The 20744-nt window shown below is 42.2% G+C and overlaps 1 protein-coding gene across 1 annotated transcript in view; it reads left to right on the top strand.

The window, feature by feature from the left end:
• The window catches only part of LOC126995284 (nectin-1-like), a 185402-nt gene that overhangs the window by 71077 nt on the left and 93581 nt on the right, over positions 1-20744 (top strand). The window contains exon 2 of the mRNA XM_050854773.1: positions 10018-10150. Within this exon, the coding sequence (XP_050710730.1) occupies positions 10018-10150 (133 nt within the window). The remainder of the gene's footprint in view (positions 1-10017; positions 10151-20744) is intronic.

Below are 20744 nucleotides of genomic sequence, written 5' to 3' on the forward strand. Positions count from 1 at the left end.
GGGCCGGGACGTTTTGTATGGCCTCCAGCTTGCTAGACTGAGGTCTTATTCCCTCTGAGCGGATGGCATGGCCCAGGTAATCTACTTTGTCCTTAAAAAAGTTACACTTCTCCATCTTAAGAGTCAGTTTGGCTTCCTTTAAGCGATCCAGAATTTGTTCTAAGTTATCTGCGTGATTAGAAAATATATCGCCCAGGATAATTATGTCATCAAGGTACACCTGAACCTTGTTGCTTAATAGTCCTGTAAGGACAGTGTTTATTATTTTCTTGCAGCAGGACGGGGCTGTTTTAAGGCCAAAGGGGAGGGAAGTAAATTCCCAATGTCCTGCTGGAGAAGAAAATGCCGTCTTTTCTCTGCTGATTTCATCTAGGGGGATTTGATGGTAACCCTGTTTCATGTCTAGGCATGAAAAAAAAACTTACTATCTCCCAATTGATTGAGTATGGTAGTTATATTAGGGAGTGGGTACCGGTCGTCCCGTAGTGTTTTATTAAGTGCTCGGAAGTCCAGACAAAGTCGTAGTACTCCATCTTTTTGGGGCACTGTGATAAGTGGGGCATTATAGGGTGATCGCGAAGGGCGAATCACACCCTGTTGCTGGAGCGATATAAGTTGTTCATTTACTCTGTCATGATAACTGATAGGAATGTTATATGGACGCCTGTACACTACTTCATCAGTGTTTTGCTTGATGGTGCTTAAAAAAATAGGGCGTTACTGTTAATGGTTCTTGTTCTGTGGAAAACACTGTTATATATTTATATATTAAGGACTTTAAAACCTGATTCTCTCTCTTCACTTGGGAATTTAGCGTCAACAATTTGATAGAGGCTTTTCTTCCTTACTTCAAGCTCTGCGGGCTTCAAGTCTGTTTTAGCTGTGTCAGCGGTCTGTACACTAGATACTTGTGGCAGATCAGCGTATAGCTCATGAGTGACAGGCTTCACAAATCCTAACGTTGTATTATCATCTATCTTTACACTCACTTTCAATTTTCAAATACGGCACAGTGACATAATATCTTTGATTGTCATATTAAGTGGTTAACTTAACTATCCCTGAGCACAAGACTCTAGCCTGAGGAGTACTAACACAAGGCTCAAATAAAGCTTCAGTTGCCTGTAGTTGCGTCACTAGCGTTATGTAACCTGCAACAGATGCATGCAGTTGCAAAGGTTCCGCTGCTTGGCAATGTACGGCCTTATTTTCAGTGAGACCTTCTTTATTTCCATCTACATTTAGCTAAGATCCTTCACCTCTAGATATAAGACATATTTTTCCTGGCATAATTGTATGGTTTCCCCTTCTACTATCAGTTTTAAGCTTCGTTCTTTTGTTCCTCATTTAGTTTCAATGTTTTTAAAATAATCTCGTGCTACACGACAAATCAGTACTCAACATAATATGAGTCGGCAAATCTACATCGCGTGTTATCAATAAGTCTTGGAAACTACTTTTTCCTTCCATATTAACTTGTCTTTTACCGTCATTTTCAATATGGTATCTTTGCACAGAGACAATATTCACGGGTTTCGCTTCACATTCATTTACTGCGAGCCCTAATTCTTTAATAATTTCATCCGTTAAAAACTCACACACGCTCCTGTTTCTAGGAGTGCTGCCACTTTTGCATATGTATTATCACGAGTAGTGCGATCTGCCTACCAAAGTTACTCTTGAGTTATGTTAATTATAGCCTTCTTTTCATTATTTTTAAGGTTACTCCCTTGTTCGTTATAGCCTTCTTTTCCTTATATTTATGTGAGGCGGTTACTCCCTTGTTCGTTATAGCCTTCATCTTATTATATTAAAGGTTACTCCCTTGTTCGTTATAGCCTTCATCTTATTATATTAAAGGTTACTCCCTTGTTCGTTATAGCCTTCATCTTATTTTATTAAAGGTTACTCCCTTCTTCGTTATAGCCTTCATCTTATTATATTAAAGGTTACTCCCTTATTCGTTATAGCCTTCATCTTATTATATTAAAGGTTACTCCCTGTTTTGTTCTTCGCTCATTTTCCGTTTTTTCCACTGCAAATGTGCATATTTATTTATTTATTTATTTATTTTCATTTGTTTATTTAATGTTATTTGTAGTAGATAACTGAGGGGGGCACTACCCTGGCCTCCTCTTCCTCTGATTCTCTTACTTCACACATTTATCTTAATACTTCACACTATTGTCCATATGAGGCCCCCAGAGGCAAAGGCAGGAACTCGCCACTCAGGCCATTTTCCGTTTTCTCTGGTTTGGAACAGTTCAGGCCTTCCTCTTAACCGGTGAAAAGTTTGGAAGGGATACACAAGCTTCTTGACATGCTAAACAAGGGTGAAAGTTCTGTCCCATCACAGTGAGAGCACGAGGTGCCTCTCAAAGGCAGACACAGGAACTCGCCAACACCACGCGCGCCCGGTTGCGCCAATCAGCGTGCTCCACCCCAGCCACACACCTCCCACCAGCCAATCAGCGTGCATCCTTTTCCCTCCGCCACCTCAGTCTGTAAACACTCCCGCGTGTCACACGTGCAGGATTATAACTACGCATTATTTACACATTTTCTCGTGGCGTGAGTTGGTTAGGGAGCACATTAAGAGTTTAAAAACTGTTTCAAGTCATTACTCTCGTGCCAAATCGCCACACAAGAAATATCTACCTCCAGGATTAAACAAAGTTACCTTGTACGACATGTACAGAGACTGGATTAAGAAGAATAACAACAAAGATAAGGAAGTTAAACAGTGGCTGTATGAATGGATTTTTGACCACGAATTTAATATTGGATTTGAACCCCCCAAGTCTGATTCATGTAATGTTTGTGATCGGGTCAATACCGAGCTCGAGGGCCACAATAAGAATCCTACACAATCATCAAGTTAGATTAAGTTAGGTTACGTGAAGTTATGATTAGGCTAAGTTTGGATAATGAACTTTGCATCCAGTGTGGACTACTTTATTTTTTTCGGAAAACCACTTTATTTTTACGGAAACTACAAGATTACTTTATTTTTACGGATACTACAAGCCCCCCCCCCACCCCAAACGCCCCATAGGGACCTCATCTCTTCACTGCTCAACTGTAAAGGATAGTGAGTACAATCTCGTGTATTAATTAACATTTAAAAACACTTTTATTGGTGTAAAAATTTCACCCCTACTATATTTCATTAAAAAAAACATACTTATAAATTACAAAAAAAAATTTTTTACACATTATTTTAGTCTCTGATACTTTTACAGATGTATTTGTCTTGTTCTCAGCTTTCTTTTGATACCAAATCATAACACATTCCTTGACGCAGTATCGTAAAATAAAAGTTACAAAACTTCAAAGCGCTGTATCTCAAAAACTATGTTTTGGCGAGTTCCTCCCTTTGCCTCTGGGGGCCTCATATGCTTCATTTTTTTTTTTTTTTCATTCATGACTTTTTATCCATACCTCACACTTTTCTTAGTATTTCACATTTTTTCTAGATCATACTCTACACTTCCTACCTGGGGGACGCGGGTTAGGCCTTTATAATGTCACTCTATGGCTGCATGTCTGCCGCGGCACACCACCACCCTGTGAGGCGTAGAGCCCCGTGTTCCCCTCCATCCTGGGGTAACAATCCTAAAACAAACAAACCTGAGAGGCGGGACGCTGCCGCTGCCTGTCACCTGACACCCTCTCACTGATGAAAGGATCGCGGCGCGGGTGGAGAGAGACTGCCCATCCCTTTCCACTCCGCCCGGGAAGGAACTCATGAATTCTCGGTTGAGTCGCGTGTGCTACCCATTGCACTACAGAACAACAGTGGTTGGCCAGAGTTTCCATTACCATATCGTCAAAGTCCATGTCCTCCGGAAGAACCATTAATTATATAATTAAATCGTCACTATTATTTCCGCCACTTAAAACGAGCAAAGCTTAATGAAAATAAGAGGCGTTTTCTCGTCAGAGTAAATTAAACAAAAGCACTGTAAGCACATGTCCCTATTTATCCCTATACCGCTGCCGCCAGTTTTGGACCCTTCTTTTCTTGTATTAAATCAACTCTATTATCACTCATTAATTACTCCATAAATGATCTCACCGTCTCGTATCCCTGGTAGCGTGATCCGGCTTAAGTTGTTATTGGAGACTGGTGTTCGGGGATAAACAAGGGAAAAAGAAAATATACATTTATTTAAAATTAAATGAAAGTAATTGCCTTACGCAATATTCTATGCTCAGACGATCATAACGCTGGCATATTCAGCAATGGATACAACATATGACAAACGACATGTCTTTAAATATAATACTACAATTTGTGCTCAGTTGTTGCCAATAATAACACTCGTCATTCCACAAGCAGTGGTTTGTTTCTCTCTGCTTACATCACAATATTTAAATACTCTCCTCACATCCTGATAACACATTCCTATAGTATAATCTACTACAATTTCACGGAAGCACCAAATTATACCACACCCAGTGCTTTCTACCTTTGCTTTACATCGCAAACAAATAATCACAATCCTGTCCCACTCACAATCCTACTTCACATCTCCTACATTATAATCTCCAGGACAATACAGTCGGTTTCCCTTAGATTCTCGAATTTCTACTCACGATTAAGATCACAACAGCCATTCTCAGCTGAGTGAGTAGCAAGTCTGCTTGAAGCGAGTGCAAGGCTCGGTCTGCCCATATCACTGTTGTCTAGGTCACATTTTTCCTTGCTTGAGGCGGAACTACATCTTTGACACGCCTTCATTTTCTACATAACCAGTAGCCAATACTTCCTGTCAACAACCATTGGCTCGCTCATTATGTTATATTGTTTACTTCTCCTACTATTTGTTATTTCACTCTTAAGACACTCCCACAGCGACTTCTCTTTTCAGTTATTCGCTTATAGCATTCCGTCACACCGCACGTGACATGTTAGAGTCCTCTTGAATGGTTATCCACACTTCCTGACCACGCCTACTGGGTATCTGTTTTCTGTATGTGGGTTTGGGTATTTTCCATAACCTCTCAGTAGTGTTAGTGCTTATCAGATGTTTACAACTTTGTATATCTGACTAATTGATTTCCTTCCCTCTCCTATCATATTTACAATTCTTGTCTCCATATCTCCACTCGGTATTTGCCTCTGATTGGGGTCACTATTAATTAGCTGTGCTGCTATGGTCGTCTTCTGTTTGTCCATATTCTGGGTCCCAACAAAATACTTCACGACGGCAAACACGAGTGCGTCCCCGGAGTGTGTGTGGACGTTCTTTTCCTCGTATGTTTTTACTTTTATTCTTTTTTTCCAGCACGTTTTTTTATGAAGTTTGAGTCTTACCATTTGTTTTGCCGCTGCACTCAATTTATTTACGTCACTTTTCATTCGGTAATATTTCCTTTATCCTGTCTTTTTCGTCCATCTCTTCTTTCTCACTCTTCCTTTCCTTCTTTCCTTTTTTTTTAACTCCTAACAATTCTTCTCCCATAACACCTGTTGGCAATCAACCGTCGGGTCTCATATCCTCAACGAGCCTAAAGTGGAGGGAAGAGCTTCTTATATACACACAACACTCCCAAACCTTCCAATGTATTGTCTCTTTTACCTCTTCCTCCGTCTCCCTCGTCCTCCTCGTCCTCCTCGTCCTCCTCGTCCTCATTTTCGTCCTCCTCGGGTTGTAAGAAGAAAATGTAAACAACACACGTTCACCTCGACATCACTGACTAAAATAATGTTATATTTTCAGCAGTTTCTCTCTCTCTCTCTCTCTCTCTCTCTCTCTCTCTCTCAGATGTTTCAAAAAGTGTCAATTATGTTTTTTCTCATGTATATTTTTCTTTAGCATGCATAGGAACAGCGGAACATACACCACCATCATTACAACCATCACCATCACCACCACCACCACCACCTTCACCACCACCACCACCACCACCAACAAGAACAACAACAACAACAATAGCACTTATATTGTTGTGATGCCTGACACCATCGATCCTTCACTGCTTCATAGTATTCACGAGGCAGACAGACAGACAGACAAACAGACTAACAGACAGACAGACAGACATATGATTGTGAAGTCTATAATACGACGGTCTAATGTATATAAGCAGAGGTGTACATGTCTTTCAATTTTTTGGGGGGGTGTTTATAATCCACACACACACACACACACTCTCACACACACACACACACACACACACACACACACACACACGCACGTCTTCCTTGTGCTAACCTATCCTCAGATGTCTACCCATCTATAGCCTACAAAAAAGACACACTCCGATTACCTCCCGCTCAAAGTAACTCTTGGGGACTAAAACAAGAAAGTCACTCTCCCTTCCTTATCACCTAATGCTCGCCCTGCTTACACTTAAACCCTCCGTACTTACGCTCCTCCACCACGTTAACGCTCCAGGACCACTGGCGCGGCGCCCCAGGTGTATGCATTATCTCCCCTCATTCGTATGCACCCCGTGCGCCGCGGGATCACGGGGCGCAAGGAAAACGGGGTGTCGGAGGGTGCGACCAAAATCCGGAGCATCGACGGCGAGGCTAGACTGAGGGCGACTTTAAAGCTTCCTGATTATTGTGGTGGAAGGGCCTAGTTTACTGAGTTCTTAGCATCGCCCGGGGTGTTTATCTTGGGCAGACGGTGAGCGATGGGCGAGGCGGAGGAAGAAGAGGATAAGTGAGGGGAAGAAAAAAAAGAGATGGAAAAAGAGAAGAGAGAAAAATTAAAAATTGTTATATAAGCAGAGTATGAGCATTAGTAAGAGGAAGAGAATTAGTAAAGGAAGGAGAAGTAGGACTAGGAGTAAGAGCAATGTGAAGAAGGAGGAGGCGGTGACGGAGTCCGAGCAATAATGGACTGGAGGAGCGTTTGACAAAGTTCCTCACCAACGACTGTTGCTTAAATTACAGGCTCACGGAGTAGAGGGTAAAGTTTTGAACTGGGTCAAGGCGTGGCTTAGCAATAGGAAGCAAAGAGTGCAAATTAATGGTAAAAGATCTGACTGGGGATGTGTTACGAGTGGGGTCCCACAAGGTTCGGTATTAGGTCCATTTTTGTTTATTATTTATATCAATGACTTAGACACAGGAATTAGTAGTGATGTTAGTAAATTTGCAGATGATACCAAGATCGGTAGAGTAATCGAGTCGGATCAGGACGCTAGTATTCTCCAAGGTGAACTCAACAGATTATATGACTGGGCGGATAAATGGCAGATGGAGTTCAATGTAGGGAAGTGCAGTATTCTGAGTGTAGGTAGGAACAACCCCTCACATAACTATTGCTTAAATGACACTCTCATAAGTAATTCTGGGTGCGAGAGGGATTTAGGGGTCTTAGTGAGCTCTGATCTCCGTCCAAGGGCACAATGCATTCAAGCTAGAAATCGAGCTAATAGGGTACTGGGATTTATTTCAAGGAGCGTAAGCAACAGAAGCCCCGAAGTCTTCCTCAAACTATATTTAGCATTAGTTAGACCTCATCTTGACTATGCGGTTCAGTTCTGGTCACCTTACTATAGAATGGATATCAAAATGTTAGAATCGGTGCAGAGGAGGATGACTAAGATGATTCAGGGGTTGAGAAACTTGCCATACGAGGAAAGACTCAAACAGTTAAACTTGCATTCTCTAGAAAGGCGAAGGGTGCGTGGAGACATGATCGAGGTTTATAAATGGATGAAGGGCTTTAATAAGGGAGACATTCATAAGGTTTTGTTGGTAAGAGAACCGGGCAGGACACGAAGTAACGGGTTTAAACTGGATAAATTCAGATTCAACAGGGACATAGGCAAAAATTGGTTTACTAACAGGGTGGTGGATGAGTGGAATAGGCTTAGCAGTCATGTGGTGAGTGCCAATACAATTGTCACATTCAAAAATAGACTAGATAAATTCATGGACAGCGATATTAGGTGGGGTTAGATACACGGGAGCTTAGGGTCAAAGGAGCTGCCTCGTACAGGCCTACCGGCCTCTTGTAGACTCCTGCGTTCTTATGTTCTTATGTTCTTATGAGTGTGAATAAGTGGTCATGTAAGAGGAAGGGGACGAAAGAGGGGGAAGAGGAACAAGGCTATGGGAGTATGAATATATTGGTGATGCAAGAGGAGGAGGAAGTGCAGGACTATGGTGGATTATAAAGAGGAAGAAAATGATGACGTGGTGGAATGTTAGGATGACAGACTTGAAGAGAAGGACGAGGACATGAACGAGGAGTAGGGAGAGAGGAAGAGGAGAGGAGTAGTGAAGGAAAATTGTGAAGGAAATGGACACAGAGAGCCAAAGGATGGAAGGTCGACTAAAGTGACATGAAGAGGAAAAGATAGCAAGACGCAGAAGAGGATAAGGGAAAAGAGGAGGAGGAAGATAGACGGATGGATGCTGGGAAAGATTGAGAGAGCAAGGGAGGACGTGGAAAGATGGGGTGAGGAAGAAGAGGTGGGAGGAAGGTAATCAATAGACCATGAAGAAGAAAGAGACGGGAAGAGGAAGGAAGATGGAACGGTCGAGAGAGAGAGAGAGAGAGAGAGAGAGAGAGAGAGAGAGAGAGAGAGAGAGAGAGAGAGAGAGAGAGAGAGAGAGAGAGAGAGAGAGAGAGAGAGAGAGAGAACCCTAATGTCAGATGTGAATGAGTCGCACCATTTTTGTGTAAATGAGAAAGAAGAAATGAGATGAAAAAAAAAATGATGAAGGAAACAGAAGACCTATGAAGACACCAGGAAATCGATAAGGGGGAAGAGGGGAGCGGGGGAGGCGGTAAAGAAAGGAAAACGGATCCATTTGAACCAATTCAGGGAAAAAGGGTAGACAGCCGTCGAGGGGAAAAATGGATGAAAGCACGTGTTATTTTCCTTATCAGTTTCGTTTACCAGTATAAACCTCCATAAATTATCAGAACCCTCTTATCCTCTCTCTCTCTCTCTCTCTCTCTCTCTCTCTCTCTCTCTCTCTCTCTCTCTCTCTCTCGTTGTCGTCGTCGTCGTCCTCCTCCCCATTCACACACACACACACACACACACACACACACACACACTGTTTCCCTTCATGCTTCTTTTGGCCAAGAAATAATCTGGATCGTATAACACTTAGCTTTTAAGCTCATGTACTTTTCATAGATTTGTCGCCTCTTCCACCGCCTGCTTTTTTTGGAACTCAATTTGATATTCCTATTACACCTTCCCTCTCCCAGCTATTCATTTTCATCTTAATCACTACCGCCTTCTCCCAGCCCTTCCCTCTTTCCTTTTTTCATGGTTAGGTGGGGAGGGGAAGAGAGGAACAGGAGAAACAAGTAAAGAGGTTTACCTGACCTCCTCTTCCCAGTAACCATTATTGCCTGGCAGGTAAAGGAGCCGTCAGGGACAGCAGCTTCCTCCAGTATTGATGGGGGGAGGGTCGGTCACTATAGTATCTTGATGTTTCAATTCCTTTGACTAATTCTACCTAAGTGAACCTATATTGGACTTTTATGTACGAGTACCTTTTGGTGTATTGTCAGTAGTGTGTAATCGTTATTATTGATTTATCTTGGAATAGTAAATAAATATTTTTAGTCACTGTTGTATTGTATTGTTTTCCTATATATTCAGTAATGTTAAGTGAATACTGAAAACATATACTATTATATTTTTTTTTCTGCAGCATTACTCTCTTTTTTTTTCAAGGGAATTGTAGCCTACTCCGCACTCAAGTTTGAATTTCTATTTCATTTTACTATTTAATTTATTTATTTATTTATATATTTATTTTTTTTACTTACATTTGGTGTTTGACTCCGTGATTTGTGGCGGCGGGCTTCTCGAGTACACGAATTTCCTTTCACACTGAGCCCTCCTTCTGCTGCCTCCCTCCTTCGCGGCGGGGAAGTGCTGGAGCTGGTTTCAGTGTATTTTCTGTGGATCGGTAAAGCTAAACACAGTAGGCAAGATAGGAATGCGTCCTAGTTTTCCCTCTCTCTCTCTCACTATCTGGCCGAAATATATATTAACATCGCCTCTCTTCCCCTCCCCGTGCAGGCGTGTGGAGGCGCGTGGAGGCCGTTGTGGGGCGCGAGGTGGTGTTGCCCTGTGAAGTGCGTAACTTTGAGGCGTCAGACATGGTGTACGTGGTGCTGTGGTACAGGAACGGCGACAAGGAGCCCATCTACAGGTAAGGCGGGGCGGAGAAGGGTGGGGTGGGGCGGGGCGACAAATGTGAGGGGGAAGAGGTTAAGGTGTAGAGGTGATGGCACTGGTAGTGTTGACAACTCTTGTAGATGTAGTGGTGGTAGTAGTAGTAGTAGTAGTAGTAGTAGTAGTAGTAGTAGTAGGACTTTTATAGAAGTAGTACAGAAGTAGTAATATTTGTTATTATCAAAATATCATTGCTAGTATTAGCAGTATCAGTAGTAGCAGGAGTAGTAGTTGTAACAATAGTATTATGATCAGTAATAATTTTCAGCACGTCCTTTGTGCCTTCAGCAAGTCGTTTCACGTCGTCGGCGTGCGTGTTTTATTCACTTTTCTTTCATGGACGGAGGAAGGGCCGTTACTGTTTTAAGGTAAGGTTTTTGGTTTGTGTTTTCGTGTGCCGGTTTTACTGTTTCCGTGTTTATCACGCTTTAGCCTGTGTTATAACGGCTACCGCTCGGCCATATCTCACTTAAGTAAAGGCTATTGTGTTATCTCACCTACTACAATCAACTTGTGAAGCAGGCCACGGTAACACCGGACCTGTGACTGTTGGGATAACAGTTCGTGCCTTAAACACCAACTACTTTAGAAGGTAAAAAAACACCTTAAAAACGGGTAACAGTGCTGGTGGTGGTTGGGATGGTGATGTCGGTGGTGATAATGATGGTAATGGTGGTGGTTATGATGGCGGTGGTGGTGGTGATGGTGGTGGTGATGATGATGGTGCTAATGATGCTGGTGGTGGTTGGGGTGGTGATGATGGTGGTGATAATGATGGTAATGGTGGTGGTTATGATGGCAGTGGTGGTGATGATGGTGGTGGTAATGATGATGGTGCTTATGATGCTGGTGGTGGTTGGGGTGGTGATGATGGTGGTGATAATGATGGTAATGGTGGTGGTTATGATAGCGGTGGTGGTGGTGATGATGCTGGTTGTGGTTGTGGTGATGGTGGTGGTGGTGATGATGATGGATGAGGTAGTGGTGGTGATGATGATGGTGATGGTAATGGCAATTAGCTTGAATTAGGGGTTTTGAGCCGAGCCCCAAACGGGGTCCGCCGAAGCTGCTGGTTTAAAAACTGCTTCCGTGCTGACACTTTGCCTGGTCAAACTCTTTCGCCTTTGCCTATTAACATTTACCTTTCCGTCCTGCTGGAAGTACGCCTTCATACAGCCTGTGCCTAAAAAGGGTGACCGTTCCGTTCTCTCAAACTACCGTCCTATAGCTTTACTTTCCTGTCTATTTAAGGCTTTTGAATCAATCCTTAACCGGAAAATTCAAAAGCACCTATCCACGTCTGACCTTCTATCTGATCGCCAGTATAGGTTCCGCAAGGGGCGTTCTACTGGCGATCTTCTTGCTCTCTTAACTGACTTTTGGTCATCTTCTCTTAGCCGTTTGGGTGAAACTTTCTCAGTTGCGCCAGACATATTGAAAACTTTCGATAGAGTCTGGCACAACTCTGCTTTCTAAACTGCCCTTTTTCGAATTCTATCCCTCTCTCTGTTCCTTTATCTCCAGTTTCCTTTCCGGCCGTTCTATCTCTGCTGTGGTAGATCGTCACCGTTCTTTCCCTATACCTATCAACAGTGGTGCTCCCCAGGGCTTTGTTCTATCACATACTCTTTTCAATCAATCAATGATCTTTCCATAACAATCTGTCCTATCCACTCATACGTTGACGACTCCACTCTGCATTATTCAACTTCTTTCAATAGAAAAATATCTCAACAGGAATTACTAGACTCCAGACTGGAGGCTGCAGAACGCTTATCCTCAGACTTTACTATCATTTCCGATTGGGATAAAAGGAACTTTGTGTCCTTTAATGCCTCAAAAACCCAATTTCTCCACCTTTCAACTCGACACAATCTTCCAAACACCTATCCCCTATTCTTCAACAGCACTCAGCTGTCTCCTTCTTCAACACTAAACATCCTCGGTCTATCCTTAACTCAAAATCTTAAATGGAAGCTTCACATCTTCTCTCACTAAATCAGCTTCCTCGAGGTTGGGCATTCTGTATCGTCTCCGCCAGCTCTTCTCCCCCGCACAGTTATCCATATACAGGGGTCTCGTCCGCCCTCGTATGGAGTATATGCATCTCATGTGGGTGGGCTCCACACACAACTCTCTTGGACAGAGTATAATAAAATGTTTCAAATGTTTCAAATGTTTCTTACTGATAGTCTTCTAGCTCTTAAATCCCGTCGCCATGTTGCCTCTCTTTCTATCTTCTATCGATATTTTCACCCTGACTGCTCTTCTGAACTTGCTAACTGGCGTCATAGTAGGTATAAAAAAAGTCTCGGGAGAAATTGCGATTTTAAATTATGTGCCAAAGGAAGGACGGGGAGATTTGAGGAGAATGAGGAACGTGGACATGAGTGGGAGTGAAGGGATGGGAGAGAGAGAGAGAGAGAGAGAGAGAGAGAGAGAGAGAGAGAGAGAGAGAGAGAGAGAGAGAGAATGAAACTCACGTGAGGATAATTTAAACAGTGTTACTCCTTCGTATGTGTGTGTGTGTGTGTGTGTGTGTGTGTGTGTGTGTGTGTGTGTGTGTGTGTGTGTGTGTGTGTGTGTGTGTGTGTGTGTGTGTGTGTGTGTGTGTGTGTGTGTATATCTTTGCAAAACCGCAATTTTTGGCAGACGGAATCACGCCTCCCTTGTATCCAGCTCACGGCCCCCCAGAGGGGCGTGCCCCCCAGTTTGGGAACCACAGGTCTAGACGAACGGGGAATAATGAAGTTTGCGCGGAGAATAGACGAGACAAATTGAACCTTTACCGTGGAAGGCGTTAAAGATAAGTTACCTGGTAGCGTTTTAGGGAGGTAGTCGGGTGTGCAGCGGCAGCGGTGGTGGTAATGGCTTGGGCGGTGGCTGCGGCGGTGCTGGAGGATGTGGTCGTGATAGGATGGTAACTTGGGAAGGTCTTGGTGATAAGATCGCATGGTGCTGGTGGTGCTTATTGGCTTTCCGTGATGCTGGGGATGAGGGTCAGTTACTCAGTCAACCTCTCAGTCCCTCGGTCAATCAGTCAGAATGTCAAACGATCACTGTCAGTCAATATGACACTTTATTTGTAAGTTTGTCACCGATTCAACTTTTCATTATCAATGCCACATCTTCCTGACATACAATGCTTCGCTGTTGTTAAAAAAAATCACTATAACCTCCGAGCCTCTAACTTTCCGGTCCCACAATTCCTGTTAATGCTCAGGGAACACTGCAAAAAGTAGCTTCGGTCCTGTTAAAAATTCACGAGTCATTGGCAAGCGAAAATCAAAAGTAGTGTCTAGTAGGAAGCGGAGAACATTCATAATTTTTGTTTCGTTATATTTACATTAAAGTTTTGTCGAAAAGCCTCGATTGCACAAGACACAAGAACGTCGTGCAGATGATGGTTTACATAATTCGAAAAACGAGTTTATATTCATTGGTATTGTGACGAACCTAAGCGAGACCCTGAATTAATGGAGGCGTATTATTCTTTTCTGCACACACACACACACACACACACACACACACACACACACACACACACTTTATATATTTTTCTTTTTTTGTGTGTGTGTGTATGTCGCTCATTTCCTATGAAACTGCATCTCGTATCCTCGTAGAGGAATCTTGCGTTGCATTTCCTGGAGCGAGCGGCGGCGCGGAGCTGCCCCGGCCCCGCAGGCGTTAAAATGATGTGATTGAAATACCTCACGGTGACTTCACGGTAAAAGGAGAATGTTAGAGAAATGTCAAATATAGTTAAAAATTGAGAATACTAATCTCGGCTCCTCATAAATCAATCACGGTGAAAAACGAAATATGCATGTAAATTTACAGTCTGCGTCAATTGTCTGTTCGTACCGCTTTTTTCACATGTAAATACGCGTTCATTGTATGCAAACCTTGCTATAATAGTTAAGTAGTTTAATAAACAAACATTTGATTTTGCTCAAAATACTCACCAATTATGTAACTAATACTTGGTTGGATTGCCCTTCCTCTTGAGAACTTCCTCTAGGCGTTTCGGAAGAGATTCTGCTAGGCTCTTCAGATTGTCGGGGGCAAGTGACTCCCAGTCACTGCGCGGCAAGCATATTTTACTGCGCTGGATACCAAGTCATGTCGGATTGGCAGGGAACGAGAAGGCGGACTAGGCGGCCAACCTTGCACGGACCTTGCCTAACATCATTCTAAATATGGCGCCGAGCTGCGCCATAACTCAGCGAACACTCAACACCGCCGCAGCCAATCTCACCCGCAACCATCACCAAAACCTCATAAACCAAGGATCCAGCTCAGCCTCCTGGTATAGGACCGCTACCAACTACCAGCCTCTCAACGTCCCACCTTCCACCCCGAACGCCATAGTAACTCGGATGCGCCGCCTTCGCCTCGGATTTCCAACACTCGCCGAAATCAGCAATAGAGAACCTGACCCCTGCCCTCTCTGCCTCGACCCGCAACAGGACCCGCTGATTCATTACGTTCTTGAATGCCCAGTAACAGAGCTCCTCCATCCCCCCGGTCTACCTGCCACTATAGACGAAGTCATTGCTCGGCAGCTGGCTGCTGAACGGGTGGCCAGCACTCGTAACCCGGAGATCACAAATCTCGTATATTCATATCCGCCACCGTAAGAAAATCCATCTAGCAAGCCTTCTCAGACGGGCTCCTCCATAGCCCGTGCTCCCCCTAAGGATAAATATAAACAACAAGCTCCGCCTCCAGCTTGGGCAAAGATGACGTGTCTTTTTCTCTCAACCTGGCTTTGATTATGGCCCAAAAGTTTTCGATGGGTGAAAGATCAGGAGAGTTCGCTGGCTAGTCCGTGATACACTTAATACCACAGTCAGATAGACAGTTTTTTTTTTTTTTTTATCAGATATGCCGTGTGTGGTGGTGCGCCGTCCCGTTGGAAAATGTTTTGTCACTCTACTCAAAAGACGACTCCAAGTGTTCGTTCAGGATTATGTAGTAGGATTTTTTAGCCACAGTCTCATATTGCGGTAATATCACTAAGTCACCCAAGCCACCATACCCAAAGCTGCCCCACACCATTAAATGCTGAGGGTGTCTTACAGCAGCAGCGACGCGGTTCACGGCAAAAGGGTCCGAGTCACGCGCCTACCACATTGTCTGTCCTGATGTGTCACTGACACGGAACGTGACTTCATCAGACCACAGCACCCTCTTCCATCTCTCCAAGTTCCAATCTTTATGTTCCTTGGCGAACAAAACTCTCCTTTTCCTCTGTGCGTCATTATTCAGGGTCTTTTTCCGCGCCCTCACTTTTCTGTATCTAAGGTCGTCGTGCAGCACGCGCTGAACGGTTCTTACTGACGTGCCACCGAGGAGGTTTGGATGTTCTTTTAAATTTTCTTGCCGTAAGAGTCAGGCTACATTCAACCTCCCTCCTTAGCAGTTTCAAATTCCGAGGGGTAGTGCTGCGGGCCTGCCTCCCCCGTGTCCATGTGCCGGCACCTTCACGCCTCCGCGATCCTTGAATCTCCTCACACTGTTCTGAACGGTTCTCGGCAACACAACACTATTCCGACTGATTTCACAAGTTTTCAAGCCTAATTTATGGCACTATCCACGCACAATATCGTTATGAGATGTGTGCTTTCTAGACATAACGATAAGGAAACAATGAACACAAAATACCTTGCGAGTACAAGCGAAAAAAATAACAAAGCCCGCGGTGGAAGCAAACGTTGACAGCACTCGAAACCATTACATACGTGACTGCGGGTGATGATTCATAGCTCAACATATGATGGTAGCACTGTCATGGGTTGCCAGCTAATCAAATTCTCAGGATGGTGTTTAAAATCATAAAGCCAAGTCTTTATCTAAGGTTAGTGATGTTGAAAGTGTTTTATGTTTTAGTTTTACGTGTGTGGGGGGAGGGTGGGGGGCTATATGTGTGCAGGCGCGTGGACGTGCATGTGCTTCTGTTTGCATTTTTGTGTGTTAAATGGTTATTGATATTTTATGTGCTTGCATGCGTGCGCGTGCACTTGGAAAACTTAGCTGTCCAGCTGTCCCGCAGCCTCTTGAGAACACGTGAATGAAAATATCAATCTTTCAGACGCTTCCCGCGGCTGCGTTATGTATCATGTTTGCTTTGTGGTTTCTCTGGCAGCCACGTCGAACCTTAATGGAATGTTTTATAACATTTTTTCATTCGTCCTCTCTGAAGTTAGAACTAATTATACGGATAATAAGAATGGCAAATCTGGTTTGCTCTGACAAGCGAGTGATCGAATGACTCAGAAAAGTTTGCACATGTATTTTTGATACAAGACATTAATAAAAACAGCCGTCCATCCAGTTTAAATATTATAACGATTACCGTAACTGTTGTCTTTTCCTTGCCTCCTCGTAGTCATGAGTTTAGTTTCTAAAGATAATAGGGAACACCACACCCTGTCTTGACATAGCCGTCAAACTTTCTGAATCTTATGTGCTATCGCCCACAGTGTTGCTTGAATGCGAATTAAAGTTGCTAGGGAAAAGTTAATCATGTTCAGTATGATACGTTAAGCACTGCACTCGGACTAAGAAAGGTGCTGGACAGTGTAAAACTGACTACAAGGTGGTTGGGGTTCTCAAAGGGCAAGAAACGCTGTTTTCAACTTATATCTGCACTCACCAAGTGACTTCTGTGTGGACGTATCCCGAGATGCGGCGAGTTCTCGTGCCAATCAGTATGAGTCTTAGCTATTATTTGCTTTCCTAAAACTGCGTTTCACTTTCCTTGTTTTTAAACAGGAATTAAGTAAAGCATGTTTTTAGCCAATATGTAGAACGGGTGAGCAAATAACATGAAACAAATCAAGTAGGACCCGTAGACTTCATACAGCGTGAGGAGGATTGTGAGTGGATCAGTGAGTTGATACACTCGCATTGTTTATTTTTTTCGTTCTGGTGGTTTTCATTGGTTAGCCTTGTTTAAATAAACGAATCTGAAAAAAAAAAAACAATGGTAGTCTGGCAAAATATTAACTGTGAAGGAGGAGAGGAAACGGACACAATACAATTCCAAAGTAAAAAAAAAAAAAAAAAAAAATATATATATATATATATATATATATATATATATATATATATATATATATATATATATATATATATATATATATATAAAAAGGACCGGTGTTGACTAGAAGGATAGGATCATCATGTCAGCGGGGGCTAGTGGGGTTATATCCCCCAAATGTTTTCTAAATCGGCCTCAAAATACCCCCAAGAGTGCATTTTTTTTATTTCTTCACCTTCGCTTGCTCGCTTTGCTCATCCATTTCCCCCTCCCCCTCATGAACCTATGATGCCCTCTAGTCCTCCCCAAAAGTCTGTCAAAATTACAGGCCTCAAGGGAGTACAGTGTATATCACAATCCTTCATGATTTAGTTGTTGGAGTACAGGTGAGAGAAAAATAGCATTATTTATTTTTTTGTGGATTGTGTATAATGCAAACAGATCAATAATCCGGCAAGAACTTGTCTCCTTGTAATTCAACATAATCATAGTTTGCAGAAGGTTTGCGTCTTGCATTCCCCTCCTCGAGTCTCGTCGTTATACTGCCGAGAAAACACTTAATACATTCACGATTATTTTTCATAACTCGGCGAAGAAAACGACGAAGAATTGCTCTTAAGTTTGTGTTTTATATGATGATGAATTTATGTATGACTGTGAAGGAAAAATGCGCAGCATGAGAGTAGCTACTCGTCCTTCGACTTTACCTGTATCAGATTAGTTGTTTTTTTCCTATTATCATTATTATTATTATTATTATTATTATTATTATTATTATTATCATTATTATTATTATTATTGTTATTATTATTATTATTATTATTATTATTATTATTATTATTATTAATAATAATAATAATAATAATAATAATAATAATAATAATATTATTATTGCTATTATTATTATTATTAGTGTTGTTGTTGTTGCTGTTGTTGTTGTTGTTGTTGTTGTAAGTAGTAATACTAATATTATTATAATTCTTCTTCTTCCTCTTCTTCTTTTTCTTCTTCATCTTCTTCTTCTTCTTCTTATTATTATTATTATTATTATTATTATTATTATTATCATGGGACAGGGAATTGCGTCACGGAGGTCAGGACGGGGCACGAGGCACACCGTTTACCGCTAGGGGCGAGGTCTGATGCAAGAAAGGGCGTCGCGGGGGTCAGGGAGGGGCACGGGACACACCGCCTTCTGTCCACCGCAGAGTGCAAGGCGTTGGAAAGGAAGGGCGTCCAGGGGGTCAAGAGGACGAGTAGAGGAGGTTGACTGTCGTTAACCCTCCTTTATCTGCCCTAGCACAGAACAGTAACACTAAAGGAGGAGTAGGAGGAGGAGGAGGAGGAACACAAAAGGACACAAAGAAAGAACAAACAACAGCAGACCTGATGGTCCTTACGAGACTGTTTGTGACAAGCTACACTAACTATCTAATCAAGGGTGGAAGATGAAGGACATAAAAGGTGAAGGATCCCCCCACCCCCCCCACCCCTTCTCCCTCTAGCCAAAGCTGGCAGGAAAGGAAAAAGAACCATGCATCATGGAAAAACTGCATGAAAATTACGTTGGAAAGAGGAAAGAACTACCATTACTGCTACCACTAACCGAACGAAAAAAACGGACAAGGACACCAGTATTCGAAAGTTAACGTTATTACGACAATGAGTAATATCTTAGTTGCTGGTTGTATTCAAAATACTTGTCTAATCTATTCTTGAAGGACGTAACTGTTGTACTATCAACGACATCACAGTGTAGAGAGTTCCAAACATTAACAACTCGATTGAAGAAGTGCTTAGGTTCGTGCGAGGAGAATCTTTTACCACTTATCTTCAAATAGTGATTTCTTCTTGTTCTATTTGATCGATCAATTGTAAAGTAATCTTCCGCATTAATATCACTGAATCCTTTAAACATTTTAAACATTGCTATTAGATCGCCTCGCATTCTTCGTTTTGATAGGCTAAATAATTTTACTTCTTTAAGCCTTTGTTCACATGATAAATTTCTCAATCTAGGAATCATTTTTGTTACTCTCCGTTGAACCCGTTCTAACTTTTCTATGTCTTTTCTGTAATAGGGAGACCAAAACTGTACACAGTACTCTAGATGGGGTCGAACCAGCGAATTATACTGTTTTAATACTACTTTTTCAGATTTATTATTAAAGACTCGTCCGATGAAGCCTCCCAATTTGTTTGCGGTTTTAACTACCTCTGAACAATGCTGACCGGGCTTTAAATCGCTTGATATAGTGATTCCAAGATCCTTTTCTTTACTTACTGCAGAAAGTTGTTGGCCCTTCATTACGTACTGAACGCGATTGTTATTGTTTTCGATGTACAACACTTTACATTTCTCAACGTTAAATTTAATTTGCCATTGATTGGCCCAACGTGCAAGACGATCTAGATATGATTGTAATGCTTCTTCGTCGAGTGTCGTAGTTACCTTATAAGCGATTTTTGTGTCATCAGCAACTTTTGATACTTTGCAAGTGAGCCCATCCTCAATATCATCAACATAAATTAAGAAGAGCATGGGACCAAGCACTGATCCTTGAGGTACGCCGCTTCTGACATCGAGCCAGGTAGATGAAACACCATTTAGAACTACTCTCTGTTTCCGCGCAGAGAGCCAGTCCACAAACCAATTGTGAATGTTACATGAGATACCGTACGCCAATAGTTTACTAAAGAACCGTTTGTGGAGGACCTTATCAAATGCCTTTTGAAAATCCAGATATATGATATCTACTGATCTGTTTTCATCGAACACCTCAAAAATATAATGAAAAAAAATTAAGTAAGTTCGTTAACAGGAACGTTTACTACGGAAGCCATGTTGCGAATTATTTATTATATTATTTTCTTCGAAGAAGTTCACCATATTGTCGCGAATGATAGTCTCCATTAACTTACAAACAATCGATGTCAGGCTAGTTGGTTGATAGTTTCCTGAATGAAATGTGTCCTCTTTTTTTGAAAATTGATGTGACATTTGCTAGTTTCTAATCTGACGGTACCTTTCCAGCTGTTAAAGATTTATTGAATATGATGGAGAGCGGTTTACAAATTTGATGTTTGATTTCTTTTAAGATCCTAGGGGTAATTTTGTCTGGACCAGGAGCTTTGCTAACCTTAATATTTTCAATTGTGCGTAAAATATAACTTTCTACGATGAGCACGCCATTTAAAATCTTTTCGGTCCTTTTAACCTCCGACGGTTGAGGTGATAAACAATCTTCGTCTGTAAATACGGATGCGAAAAAGCTACTTAGGATTGTTGCCATTTCATTTGCATCGTTCGTGTGGTTACCACTATCATTAGCAAGCGGTCCGATACTACAAGTGAGTGACTTTTTATTATTTATATAGCTAGAAAAAATCTTTAGGATTAGATTTACTTGCTTCCGCTATATATTCTTCACGATTTTTCCTGCTTCGTTTTATTAATTTCTAGGTTTTGCGGCGAATTCTGTCCAACTCTAGTTTGTCAGTCTCGCTCTGAGTTGATATATATCTA

This window comes from Eriocheir sinensis, chromosome 7 (assembly GCF_024679095.1).
Source record: "Eriocheir sinensis breed Jianghai 21 chromosome 7, ASM2467909v1, whole genome shotgun sequence".
In the NCBI taxonomy this organism is placed as follows: domain Eukaryota; kingdom Metazoa; phylum Arthropoda; class Malacostraca; order Decapoda; family Varunidae; genus Eriocheir; species Eriocheir sinensis.